Source organism: Balaenoptera acutorostrata, chromosome X (assembly GCF_949987535.1).
Source record: "Balaenoptera acutorostrata chromosome X, mBalAcu1.1, whole genome shotgun sequence".
Classification (NCBI taxonomy): domain Eukaryota; kingdom Metazoa; phylum Chordata; class Mammalia; order Artiodactyla; family Balaenopteridae; genus Balaenoptera; species Balaenoptera acutorostrata.
In genome coordinates this window covers 128,767,164-128,781,147 of record NC_080085.1, presented here as the reverse complement: position 1 = coordinate 128,781,147, position 13,984 = coordinate 128,767,164, and the positions used below count along the sequence as shown (strand labels likewise).

At 60.7% G+C, this 13,984-nt stretch overlaps 1 protein-coding gene across 1 annotated transcript; it reads right to left on the bottom strand.

The window, feature by feature from the left end:
• Nucleotides 1-4,784: 4,784 nt before the first annotated feature.
• Nucleotides 4,785-7,349, bottom strand: LOC103001025 (paraneoplastic antigen Ma6E-like). The gene is made up of 3 exons (XM_057537715.1): nt 7,207-7,349; nt 6,626-6,638; nt 4,785-5,882 (listed from the first exon to the last, which is right to left on the bottom strand). The coding sequence occupies exons 1-3, from the start codon at nt 7,347-7,349 to the stop codon at nt 4,785-4,787; spliced, it is 1,254 nt and encodes a 417-aa protein (XP_057393698.1).
• Between the last annotated feature and the right edge of the window lie 6,635 nt (nt 7,350-13,984).

Here is a 13,984-nt window from a genome sequence, read left to right as displayed (position 1 = left end):
TCTTCCCTGTCTCTTCCTCTTTTCCAAAGGACACCACTCTTGTGGAATTAGGGTCCCACCCTTATGACCTCATTTAACCTTACTGACTCCCCCAAGGGTGCTATCTCAAACACATTCACCTTGGGATTAGCACTGCAACAGGTGGATTTAATGGTTGGGGTGGGAGCTGGGGGATCCATTTGAATCCATCACAGGGGGAACTGAAGTCTCCCACTTCTATTGTACACCTGTTTCTTCTTCCCTTCTGTCCATTTTTGCATCGTTCATTTTGGGGCACTGCTGTTGGGTTGCTCAAGAGACCCCCCTGACGTCCACTAGCTGTTGGATTGTGACAGACAGGAGCGGCAGATGGGACCACCCCTCACCCGGGCTGACCCGCGGCTCCTCTGGCTGCTGGTGGTTGGATCATTCCTCGTACCTTGGGTCTACTTCCCCTGCTCCCCCAACCCTCCTTTTTTTTTCCTTTTTTGTGTTTTTGGCCACCCCGCAAGGCTTGGGGGATCTTAGTTCCCCGACCAGGGATTGAACCCGGGCCACCACAGTGAACGCGTCGAGTCCTAACCCCTGGAACTCCAGGCAATTCCCGCTCCCCCCCCCGCCGCCTCCTTAGCAGTGTTTGGGAGGGAATGTCGCCCTATCGCTGTGACAGCCACAGAGGCCTGACCAGGTCCCCCAGCCCATCCCCCACACGTGGAGGCAGCAGCTGTGAGCTGGGGGCGCGCCCTGGCCTTCAGTGCTCTGCACACATCACTGGGCGCTGACCCTGCTCACTGTCTTCGTGGGGACGCAGGCTCAGGACGCCCGCCCCCCACCCCCGAAGCGGGGACCCAGCACATTTCCAGAATGTACGTCGTTGACCAGTGCGAGCTGGCTCAGTCATGTGTGTGTCCGCGTGGTGCTGAGCCCTCGGGGCCCTGCCGCGGCTGGTATCGGCACAGCCGGGCAGCGAGGGCGACGAGGCCGCGGCTGGTGGACGGGCAGCCCCGGGCTGACCACGGGGCTGAAGGAGGCTCGGGCAGAGCTGGTGGCAAGTGAGTCCGCCATCGATCGCCAGACTCACGTGGCTCTGCCCGTTTCGGCCTCCAGGGTCACCCTTACAGAGTCTGGAGCACTTGTGACGCAGCCCTCTCTCTCTCTGAGCCACCCTTTCCGGTTGAGAAGCCTTTCCACTGTCCTAGACACTGTCGCCTGGGACGCCCTGGGAACAGAAGTCAAGCCCAGGGCTCGGGACCAGCCTGGCCTCTCCTCTGGTGGCCCGGGCACAAGTGGTTCGGCGACTCTATGTGGCTGTCACAGGTCAGCCTGTGAAGCCCCTTCTCGCGTCCCCTTTACTCCTGCGGGAGCTTGGGCAGCTGCCTCTACCCAGCCCAGGAGGGCGGGAGCTCAGCCTACGCCAGTCCGCAGACACGCGGTGCAAAGTCTAGAGGGACTCAGCGCTGGCGTGAGGTACGCCGCTGCTCTCTTTACTGACACCAGGCAGCCTGGACTTCGTAAATCAAAAGGTGCCTTTGTGAAAAGCAGATAGCTTGATATTACAGTCCGCACAATCTCCCCTTTCTCTGTAGAGTTACACGTAAGCAAGTTCCCCACGGGCTGAGGTGAACGGGAAAGTGGTTTTTAAATAGGAGCATCTCCCTGTGGTCCCAGGTCAGGAGGCCTACACAAGTCCACGACCAAGAGGAGAGCAACCTACTCCTTAAAAGTGAAGGCGTGGGCTTCCCTGGTGGTGCAGTGGTTGAGAATCTGCCTGCCAATGCAGGGCACACGGATTCGAGCCCTGGTCTGGGAAGATCCCACATGCCGAGGAGTAACTGGGCCCGTGAGCCACAACTACTGAGCCTGCGCGTCTGGAGCCCGTGCTCCACAACAAGAGAGGCCACGATAGAGAGAGGCCCGGGCACCGCGATGAAGAGTGGCCCCCACTTGCCGCAACTGGAGAAAGCCCCCGCACAGAAACGAAGACCCAACACAGCCATAAATAAATCAATAAATAAATAAAAATTAAAAAAAGAATTTGGTCAACAACCTTTAATTTGGTCACAACCTTTCTTTAAAAAAAAAAAAAAGTGAAGGCGTGCCGCAGTCAATGAACCCTAGAAAGGGGCTGAGCGTGCACCAGCGGGCCTCGGGATGTAAGCGCGAGCAGCCCGGGCCGGGCGGCACCTGCAGGTCAGCACCCGGGTGACGGCGCTCCTGTCCTGCACCGCCCAGTGTGCCCGTCTCAGGGGGCCTGCTCTACCTGCCGCCAAAGTGCAAAGAAGGGAGCCCCCAGTCTTCTGGTTCTGGTGGACTGGTGTGTGCGCTCTCTCCTCCCGCTGAGCTCGGGGCTCTTATCTCAACAGTATGACCGTGGAGCTTTACTTCCTTTGCTCCTCAAGGCAAACACTCTTTAGGGGGGCTCGTCCACAAGGACTCGCGCTCTAAGCTCGACACCCCAGCGACCAGAGGGTGTTGGAGCATGGCACCCTTGAAGTGTTTAGCTCGAAAAGGCAAGGAAAAGAGAACCAAGAACATGTCACCAGACGCAGGACCCGCAGTGCAAAGCAAACCTCAGTCCTGCTGTCCAGACACCAGAGAGCACCCCCAAACTGAACCCCCGCAGGCCCCTGGCGGGGACCGTCCCCTCCACCCCTGTGCGTCTCAGGACAGTAAGGGCTCTTTTCAGGCCTCTGACCCGGGGAGGCCTGAGCTCTTCTCATCTGTCAAATCAAGACCCTGCTGGACACGGTGTCCCCGCGACCGTGAAGCCGCGGATGCCAGGCCCTTCCTTGCGCTTGTCAAGCCCTTGAAGGGTCTCTCTAGTGAGTGGAGGCAGGGCGTCTGAGGGGCTTCACCGGGTGTCTGCTAGGTGCCCGCACTGTGCCGGGGGTGGGCTGTCCCCTGTCATCGTTTCCTGCTGAGGGGACTCAACTGCTCAGCCGGGCCCAGGACGGAGGCGCCAAACACGTGTTGGGCGGAACATCGCTCTCATGTCCCCGTGCTCTTTATTGCCCTGCAAGGTTGTGACCGCGTTACCACCTCCGTGTGTCTGCAGGGTCTGCCTGGTCAGGGTCCTCTGTGGGCCCGCCCGGAGGGGCCGGGTATTCCCTGAAACAGCGGGAGCCCACGCAGTAGTAGCAGAAGGGGCTCAGGGGCCGAGGGATCAAGGTCAGGGAGGCGGCAGGCCTGGCGGCCACCTCGGGCATCCAGGGGGCACAAGAGGCAGCGGCGCGGCCACCGGGAGCCACGCGCGGGGGCAGGCTGAGGAGCTGGGGGGGCGCGGCACCCAGGCCCAGCATGGGCCAGTGAGGACTCATCTGGGCGGGAGGCCAGGCGAAGCAGAGCCAGGGGACCTCGGCGGGCTGGGCCACCTCTGCCAGGCCAGGGCCTAGAGGGACCAGAGCCTGCGCGTCGGGATCCGGCGCGGGGGGCTCGGCTGCTGTCCGAGGAGGGGCCGGAGGGACAGAGTCAGTCCTGGCCAGGGCGGCTGCATGGTCGAGTTCCGGGTCGCTCGGGGTCCCCTGGATGTCCTCAGGATAGAGTGGGAGGCCGTCCTGCGGCTCCGAGGCGCTGGGCGCCGGGAGGTACCCCAGGGCTGCCGGCTTGCCATCCACCTTCCAGGATGCAGGTTTAGTGCGCACTCTCCCCTTCATCCTCACGAGGAGGTGCAGGCAGCCTCTCTTAAACAGGGGCCCTTCTCGTCCTCAGCCATGCGGAGGGCGGCGTGTCCCTCCTGCACGTAAACGGGACAGTGCAGCGCGGCCGGCAGCACCCTGGGCTCACACTCCCGCTCAGCCCCTCACAAAAGTGCTCCGGTTGCTCGGGGGTGACATCACAGCCCAGCCAGGAAGTGACATCATACAGGACAGGCCCGTCAGCACGTCAGCCTCCTGCTTCACGCCCGTCATCGCAAGGGGCACGATGACACTCGTGCACGGGTGCAGAGCCACAGGCCGAGCCCTTGTGCAAACCGGGCACGGCCTTCTGGTCCCGGAGCCCCCGGGCCAGGCAGACGTGCACGGACCCACGTGTGACCCACGAGGTCAGAGCTCCTCCTCTGTGTCCACTGGCCTTCAGGGCCCTGCACAGCACCCATGCTTTCAAGCACGAGCAACATCCGGGACGGGGCCCACAGTCAAACTAAAACTTTACAGTTCACCTATGAAATGGAAGAAAAACCCTTACCATGTCTGGGTCTGCAAAGTGCCTACCCTCCCCTCTCACTGGAGAGGTGTCCCATGGGTGCTGAGCAGGAATCGTAATGTGGACCCCCGCCCTCACCCCCAGCAGCCCTCTCCCTCCATTGCCCACAGCAGAGGCCAGACTCAGCTGAAACTTTCAGGGAAATTTATTAACCAAAAACATTGACTGAAACCATTGAACAGAGGGTATGATAACATAGAGAGGAACTTCTAACGGCCACCGGAGGCCACGGGTCCCGGCCCCGCCCCCAGGGTCCCCAACAAAATGCCTCCGCTACACCCCACCCGGCGGCCCTCCATCCCCCCCCCCCCCCGTCTCCCTTCCTCAGGGCCCCGCGGGGGGACGATGGCTAGGGTGTGTGTGTTGGGGGGAGGGGAGCGGGGGCTGGGGGGTTCCTTGACACCTGGGTCCCTCTGGGGCCTACAGGGACACATTTGGGCTTGCCAGTGCAGGGAGCAGCCTGCCCCAGGGGATGATGAATAGGGGTCCCCTCTCAGGAGGGAGGCCCAGGCACCTTGAGTGGCCCTTAACATGGGGCCAGGAGGCTGCCTGGCCTGGCCTCCCCCTGCCGCCAAGCCTGGGGGCCCCGGGGCCTGCTGAGACTACTGGCCCGAGGAGGACCCCGGGGGGCTCATCTCTGCAGCCCCGTCCTCATTTCCCGGCACTTCCGGGATGGGCTTGAGCCCCTCCTCGGGGGGCTCCTCGGCCTCCTGGCCTCCTGCCTGGGCAAGGCCCTCTGGCTCCCAGCCCAGACCTCCTGGGGCCACCGGGGAAGCACTGCCCACCCGGCCAGGCATGGGGGCCCCGGGGGCACCTGAGGGTCCTGCCTGACCTAGGCCCGCAGGGGCGGGAGCACTTCCATCTTCCTGAGTGGCCGCGGAGGCCTTGCTGGTCTCCCCAGGGCCAGGGGCTGCCCTGGCGGCACCATGATCTTCAGGGGCCGCCTCGCCAGCCTTGGCAGTGCCGGCAACTGCCTCACTGGCCTTTTCACGCGCTGGGTGGTCCTCGGCGCTACCTTCCTTGGAAAAGGCGGCCTGGGCGGTGGTATCTTCACCGGCCGGGGAGGCCTTGGTGCCATCTGCAGTGGTGCCCTCGGTGATGGCCTCACGGGCCGGGGCGGCCTGGGCGGCTGCTGCCAGGACTGCCACGTCCACACGGGCCTCTTCTCCCCCTGGGAACTGCTCACTGCTGGCCGGGTCGGCCTCCCAGGCCTCGGCCTTCTGGACGAGCCGCAGCATCCCCAAGAAGCCGGGAGGCCTCCGCATCAGCCGCATCCTCCTCAGCTCCTTCTGGAGCGCGTCGTTCAGCCGGGCCCGCGTCAGCACCTGCCGGGCGCGCACCTGGTCCGCCGTGGCCGGGTGGATGGCCCCCTTCTCCAGGGCCGACTGCAGCAGGCCTTCCAGGCGCATGACGTACGCAAAGAGAGTCTCCCGAGGCCGCTGGGCACAGGTCAGGAGCTTCAGCCGAGCGCTCACCCGGGGATCCTTGTTCCCAAACCCCTGCACCAGCGCGGCCAGGCAGTCCTGGGCAGCCAGATCGGGATCTTCCGCCAGGAGGCCGCACAGGAGGTCCAGCGCGGGGCCGCGCAAGCTCTCCACCAGCCGCCGCCTCCTCTCCCTCTCCGACACGTGGCGCCACAGGTGCAGCATGTCGTTGGCCTGCTCCAGCCAGCTCTCAAAGGACTCTTCCCCGTGGCCCGGCTCTTCCACCCCCGAGAAGGTTCCCAGCTCCTTGTAGCCCATTTTCTCTAGCACGGGCTGCAAGGCCTGCCTCCACTGCTGGGTCCAGGGCCCTGCCTCACCCAGGGCGGCTGCCGCTTCCACAGCTGCTTTCTCAGCTGCAGTCATTGCCTCGCCCGTGGGTCCTGCCATATTCAGAAGTCCTGCCACGCCTGCAACATTTCTGTCCCCTGCAACTCCCTCCTCATCTGACACTCGTGCTTCACCTTCAGCTCCTGCTTGACCCTCAGCTCCTTCCCCACCTGCAGCTCCTGCCTCACCTGCGGCTCCTGCCTCACTTGCACCTCCTGCCTCACCTGCAGCTCCCGCCTCACCTGCAGCTCCCTCTTCACCTGCACCTCCTGCCTCACCTGCAGCTCCTGCCTCACTTCCAGCTCCTGCCTCACCTGCAGCTCCCGCCTCACCTGCAGCTCCCTCACCTCCATCCCCTGCCTCACCTGCACCTCCTGCCTCACCTGCAGCTCCTGCCGCACCTGCATCTCCTTCCTCATCTGCACCTCCTGCCTCACCTGCAGCTCCTGCCTCACCTGCAGCTCCCTCCTCACCTCCATCCCCTGCCTCACCTGCACCTCCTGCCTCACCTGCAGCTCCTGCCACACCTGCATCTCCTTCATCTGCACCTCCTGCCTCACCTGCAGCTCCTGCTTCACCTCCATCCCCTGCCTCATCTGCAGCTCCTGCCTCACCTCCAGCTCCCGCCTCACCTGCAGCTCCCGCCTCACCTGCAGCTCCTTCCTCAACTCCAGCTCCTGCCTCACCTGCAGCTCCTGCTTCACCTCCATCCCCTGCCTCATCTGCAGCTCCTGCCTCACCTCCAGCTCCCGCCTCACCTGCAGCTCCTTCCTCAACTCCAGCTCCTGCCTCACCTCCAGCTGCCACCTCACCTAAGGCTCCCTCCTCACCTGCAGCTCCTGCCTCAACTCCAGCTCCTTCCTCACCTCCAGCTGCCACCTCACCTAAGGCTTCCTCCTCACCTGCGTCTCCCTCCATAGCTGCGGCTCCCGCGTCCCCTGCAGCTTCCTCCTCACCTGCAGTTCCTGAGTGACCTGCAGTTCCTGCCTCACCTGCCCTGCCAACCACTGCTTGTCTCTGGGGCTGTGCAGGGAAATTGGGTCTATCCTGTGACTCAGCATCAGGGGCCTGGGGCAGGCAGACCACAGTCCAGGGCCCCCCCTTGCCTGGTATTTGGCGGGGGATCAAGCTTCGATTTAAATACTCAGCAAACTCGACCAGGGCAACACTCGACCCCAGATCCTTTCTGTAGACCTTGCCCAGCACTCGGTACCTGCCCAGGGAACACAGGGCAGCCTGCACAGCCTCCTGGAATTCCTGGTCTTTGCAGTCGTCCGGGATGCCCAGGATGAGCAGAGATCGCTGAGCGTTCACGCCCATCCACCTGCACCAGTCCCGCAGTATCGCCAGAGCCATCGCCATCTTCGAGGACCTGAGGGTGGGGGGAAGCGATCAAACAGGTGTGCACAGACTGTTGAAGTGTGGGAATCGGCCTGTGGGTGCAAAGGGGAGAGAAGCATGTTTGTGCCACACAGCCCACCCTACTGCCCCTCACAGCAGCAGCCTGGAGCACCTCCCTGCCCTGTTTTGTTTGTTTGACTTTAGGAAACTTCTTTTTGATTAATTAAATTTATTTACAAGATAGAAGGCTAGGGACTTCCCTGGTGGTGCAGTGGTTAAGAATCCACCTGCCAGTGCAGGGGACACAGGTTCGATCCCTGGTCCGGGAAGATCCCACATGCCGCGGAGCAACTAACCCCGCGCGCCGCAACCACTGACCCAGCGCTCTAGAGCCCATGAGCCACAACTACTGCGCCCACGTGACACAACCACTGAAGCCCACATGCCTGGAGCCCGTGCTCCGCAACAAGAGAAGCCACCGTAATGAGAGGCCCGTGCACCGCAACGAAGAGTAGCCCCCGCTCGCCGCACCTAGAGAAAGCACGCGCACAGCAACGAAGACCCAACGCAGCCAAAAGTAAAAATAAATTTTAAAAATAATAATAAAAGAGCACTTCTTGTATATGACTCAAGAAGCAATAATAAAATAAAATAAAATAATTTTTTAAAAAAGATAGAAGGCTCGTCACATTTTCTCCATTTCTGGCCTCAGTTTTAGGAAGCTACCTTTCTCCCAAGGGATTTTTCAAGTCTTCAAATTTTTTAGCATAAACATTTCCATAATATCCCTATATTCTCTTTGTAATGTACATCTGATCCGTAACGTTAGCCCTCTTTCATTCCTGACATTGGTGATCAGCGTTCTTTCTATTTTTCCTTGATTCATCGCTCTAGGACTTTCTCAGTTTTCTTGCTCTTTTCAAAGAAGAGCATGGCTTTGTTCATCGTGTCCATAATTTGCTTTCTATCACTGATTTCCTCTCTTAGCTCTCTTATTACTTCATTTTATGTTTCCTTTGCTCTTCTTCTTCTAGCATCTCTAAATGGGCTGTTAGCTCACTGATTTTATGTCCTGACTCTTCTAACAGAAGCATTTAGAGGAATACAGTTTCCTCCTGTCGCTTTTTGCTGCCTCCCACTAATTTTGGTAAGTTGTGTTTTTTGAGTATTCACTTTGAAATATTTTCTAAGTCCCTCTGTGATTTTTTTCTTTCATCCATGGGTTTTCCAATATTTAAAGATATATTATCATTAGTACCGTCAAATAACATTTCCCCGTGATGAGAAAACTTATCATGTAAAATTGCAATACTGTTAAATTTATGGAGACTTTTTTACAACTCTGGTATGGCCTGTCCGGGTGAATGTGCAAAGCACCCTCGTAAAGAATCTGTACAGTGTGTGGAGGCCAGGGCCTCGCCCCGCCCACCCACCTCTGCAATTCCTGTGCCACCCGGACAGAGGCGACCTGGAGCTTCTTGATGCCTCATGCAGTGGGCCAGAGCCCCTCCCTGGACCCCCATAAATCCATCTGCCATGGCCAACAGCCTCCACCAGATCACAGCAGCCCCAGCGCCTCCCCTCTCAGCATCAATTACGCCCCTCGTGGCCAGGCGGCTCCTCCCCGCCCCCCCACTACATCCCCCCATACACCCTCCCCCACCCCCCAGCTGGTGGCACTCGTCTCTGGGCCCCGAAAGCCGGGCGCCCCCCAAGCTTAGAGATCAGACTGCCTCTCTCACCTCCCCACACTGGGGAGTCCTCCCCCGAGCACCCTCAGTGCCAGGGGCTCTCGCCTCTCACACCCCAGACGCAGAGCCCACCCCTCTTGCCCTCGCCCACCCGGGAGCCAGAGCCCCCTTCCTGCCACGAGCGTCCTCCGCCCCCCACCCCATCCCCCGCCCCGGCGGGAGCTCCCATAACGCCTACCGAGCCCGCGCCCGGGAGTCCTCCCGATCGACCCGCGCCTCAGCCAGGAGTAGCTCCGCCTTCCTCCCGCCACACGCAGCAGCCGTTAGCCCTCCCCTCCTGTATCGGCCCGAGGAGGGGGCCCGAGAGTCCTCCCCATCGACCCGCGCCTGCGCCAGGAGTAGCTCCGCCTTCCTCCCGCCACACGCAGCAGCCATTAGCCCTCGCCTCGTGCCTCGGCCCGAGGAGGGGGCCCGAGAGTCCTCCCCATCGACCCGCGCCTGCGCCAGGAGTAGCTCCGCCTTCCTCCCGCCACACACAGCAGCCCTTAGCCCTCGCCTCGTGTCTCGGCCCGGGGAGGGGGCCCGAGAGTCCTCCGCATCGACCCGCGCCTGCGCCAGAAGTAGCTCCGCCTTCCTCCCGCCACACGCAGCAGCCGTTAGCCCTCGCCTCGGGTCTCAGCCCGAGGAGGGGGAGTGGCCCGCCCGTCGCGTACTCCCCACCCCCACAGCCAGTCGTCCTCTCCTCTGGCCCCCAAAGCCGGCCCCACCCGCCCAGGAGGAAGCCCTCCGCTCTGGACCCCCCCACGCTTAGCCATTAGCCCCACCCCGGCAGCCAGCAGAGCTTCTTGATGCCTCATGCAGCAGGGCAGGACCCCTCCCTGGACCCCCACAAATCCATCTGCCATGGTCAACAGCCTCCACCAGATCACAGCAGCCCCAGCGCCTCCCCTCTCAGCATCACTTACGCCCCTCGTGGCCAGGCGGCTCCTCCCCGCCCCCCCACTACATCCCCCCATACACCCTCCCCCGCCCACCACCTGCTGGTGATCCGCTCTGGGCCCTGCAAGCCGGGCGCCCCCCATGCTTAGAGATCAGACTGCCTCTCTCACCTCCCCACACTGGGGAGTCCTCCCCCGAGCACCCCCAGAGCCAGGGTCTCTCGCCTCTCGCACCCCAGACGCAGAGCCCACCCCTCTTGCCCTCGCCCAACTGGGAGCCAGAGCCCCCTTCCTGCCACGAACGTCCTCCCCCCCCACCCAACCCCCCGCCCCGGCGGGAGCTCCCATAACGCCTACCGCACCCGCGCCCGGGAGTCCTCCCCACCGACCCGTGCCTCAGCCAGGAGTAGCTCCGCCTTCCTCCCGCCACACGCAGCAGCCGTTAGCCCTCGCCTCGTGTCTCGGCCCGGGGAGGGGGCCCGAGAGTCCTCCGCATCGACCCGCGCCTGCGCCAGGAGTAGCTCCGCCTTCCTCCCGCCACACGCAGCAGCCGTTAGCCCTCGCCTCGTGTCTCAGCCCGAGGAGGGGGAGTGGCCCGCCCGTCGCGTCCTCCCCACCCCCACAGCCAGTCGTCCTCTCCTCTGGCCCCCAAAGCCGGCCCCACCCGCCCAGCAAGAAGCCCTCCGCTCTGGACCCCCCCCACGCTTAGCCATTAGCCCCACCCCGGCAGCCAGCAGAGCTTCTTGATGCCTCATGCAGCAGGGCAGGACCCCTCCCTGGACCCCCACAAATCCATCTGCCATGGTCAACAGCCTCCACCAGATCACAGCAGCCCCAGCGCCTCCCCTCTCAGCATCAATTACGCCCCTCGTGGCCAGGCGGCTCCTCCCCGCCCCCCCACTACATCCCCCCATACACCCTCCCCCACCCCCCAGCTGGTGGCACTCGTCTCTGGGCCCCGAAAGCCGGGCGCCCCCCATGCTTAGAGATCAGACTGCCTCTCTCACCTCCCCACACTGGGGAGTCCTCCCCCGAGCACCCTCAGTGCCAGGGGCTCTCGCCTCTCGCACCCCAGACGCAGAGCCCACCCCTCTTGCCCTCGCCCACCCGGGAGCCAGAGCCCCCTTCCTGCCACGAGCGTCCTCCGCCCCCCACCCCATCCCCCGCCCCGGCGGGAGCTCCCATAACGCCTACCGAGCCCGCGCCCGGGAGTCCTCCCGATCGACCCGCGCCTCAGCCAGGAGTAGCTCCGCCTTCCTCCCGCCACACGCAGCAGCCGTTAGCCCTCGCCTCGTGTCTCGGCCCGGGGAGGGGGCCCGAGAGTCCTCTGCATCGACCCGCGCCTGCGCCAGGAGTAGCTCCGCCTTCCTCCCGCCACACGCAGCAGCCGTTAGCCCTCGCCTCGTGTCTCAGCCCGAGGAGGGGGAGTGGCCCGCCCGTCGCGTCCTCCCCACCCCCACAGCCAGTCGTCCTCTCCTCTGGCCCCCAAAGCCGGCCCCACCCGCCCAGCAAGAAGCCCTCCGCTCCGGGCCCCCCCCACGCTTACCCATTACCCCACCCTCTGCACCCCGACTCCAGAACGCCCCCCACCAGCCACCCCGGCAGCCAACGGTCCTCCCCTCGGACTCGCACACTGGGGGACACTTCCCTCAGCTCCCCTTCAGCCCGCTGCCCTCCGCCGCCCCTCTCCCACTCCCAATTGAGCAGCCGGTAGCCCTCCCCCCACCCCCACTCTTTCCCAGCGCCCCCGGTACCTGCGGAGTCCAGCACCCAGCAAAGCCCCCGCCTGTCTCCTGACTTTCTGTGAGTCTGTGGATGACGCCGGAGTCCCGCTCAGAAGGGGCTGAAGAGCTCGTCTCAGCACTGCAGCCAGGAACTGTGCAGCCGACTGTCCCAGGCACTCTGTGCGAACGCCACGTGGGTTTCCGGGTGCTCCCGGAAGCCCGAGGAATATGAGGGAGAACGTTCTAGACGTCCCTTTACAGAGAAAGTGGTTGGATCAGGAGAGCACGTGAGGAGGCGCTTTGCTACGGAAGCAGCAGTAGCCACGCGCACTGAGGGCGTGTGGTCCCAAGGCTTGGCGCCTCCGGAAGCAAAAGACACGCCCATTGGCCTTCCACCAATAGGAAGGCCTCCCTGCAAGGCTGCCGAGTCGGAGGAGCAAACTTGGAGATGCAGAGCCCATGGTGGCACATTGGTCAATCTGTCTTTACAGGTGGGTTTCTGCTGTGATTGTTAATGTCATAAAGCTATTCTTTTTTCTTTCTCTTTTTTTTAATTTTTGAATTTTATTTTATTTATTTTTTTATACAGCAGGTAATTATTAGTTATCCCTTTTATACATATTAGTGTACATATGTCAATCCCATTCTCCCAATTCATCACAGCACCACCCCCCCACCCCCAACACTTTCCCACCTTGGTGTCCACACGTTTGTGCTCTACATCTGTGTCTCTACTTCTGTCCTGCAAACCGGTACACCTGTACCATTTTTCTAGGTTCCACATATGTGCATTAATATACAATATTTGTTTCTCTCTTTCTGACTTCCTTCACTCTGTATGACAGTCTCTAGATCCATCCACGTCTCTACAAATGACCCAATTTTGTTCCTTTGTACAGCTGAGTAATAAATAATAGTAATAAAGCTCTTCTTTATATGGACTGATTTCTTGTCAAGTTGTATCAACTAGCCATCTTCTCACATGGCACAAGAGGATGAGGCAGCTGTCTCGGGTCTCTTTTATAAGGGAACTAATCTCATTCATGAGGGCTCCCCCCTCATGGGCTAATCACTTCCCAGGGCCCCACCTCCAGATCCCATCCCTTTGGTACTTAGAATTTAACAGGTGAATGAGGGGGACAGTTTCACAAATATTCAGTCCATAGCACTGTCTGTCCAACTATTTTTGCTTCTCTGTTCCCTTTTTCCTGCTGAGATAATCAAGTTTTTCATTTACATTTTAACTTCTCTACTGCCTTTTGAGGCAATTATCAGTTTTCACTAAAACTTTACAATTCACCTATGAAATGGAAGAAAAACCCTCACCACCTCTGGGTCTGCAAAGTGCCTACCCTCCCCTCTCACTGGAGAGGTGTCCCACGTGTGCTGAGCAGGAATCCTACTCTGGACCCCCGCCCTCACTGCCAGCAGCCCTTTCCCTCCATTGCCCACAGCAGAGGCCAGACTCAGCTGAAACTTTCAGGGAAATTTATTAAAGAGAAATATTGACTGAAACCATTGAACAGAGAGGAACACAGAGAGGAACTTCTAACAGCAACCAGAGCCCACGGGTCCCGGCCCCCCCCAGGGTCCCCAACAATGTGCCTCCGCTACACCCCACCCGGTGGCCCTCCATCTCCCAACAGTCTCCCTTCCTGAGGGCCCCACGGGTGGCCTCTCGCCAGGACTATGGGCGCTGGCAATGCCCGTTCCCCCCGGGGCAGCCACTCCCCCTCTGGCCCACATGCCCGGGACCTGGTCCTGCCCTATGGCGGGAACAGGACAGTCCCACAGCAGGGCATGCACCACTGAGCCGACGATGGTGTGTCCCGAGGAACAACGGGGTGGCCTTCAGTTGTACTGCTAATTACTTTCACATTTCCAAGTAAATTCCTATTCCAATGCCATGTTACCTTGTTCAGGATCACAAAATAATATGGGAATCTTACTATTTGTTTTACACAATAGCAAAACTCTTGTTGAACTGAATTAGTGCAAATACATGTGTGATTAATGTCATTCAGAAACTTAGATACTGAAGCTTATTAAGCCTTCTTTTAAGTGGAACAATATTTGAACATTTCCTAAAGAAAACAGAGATGAAATTCCATGTCATCATACACAACAGGAACCCAAAGATGCTGCACACCGGGTTCCCCCGACAGGCCCGGGCCCTCACTACTTAGAAAGCTAACCGCTCCCTCTTCAAACTCCGAGCGAAGGATCAGCCTCCCTTCCTGCCCCACGGGAGAAGCTGCTGGATGTGGGCCTGGAAGGAGCCTGGCTGCTGCTCTGGC

Excerpts from the sequence above, each read along its gene's own strand:
- LOC103001025 (XM_057537715.1), bottom strand. The coding sequence starts at position 7,349 with ATGGCTCTGGCGATACTGCGGGACTGGTGCAGGTGGATGGGCGTGAAC.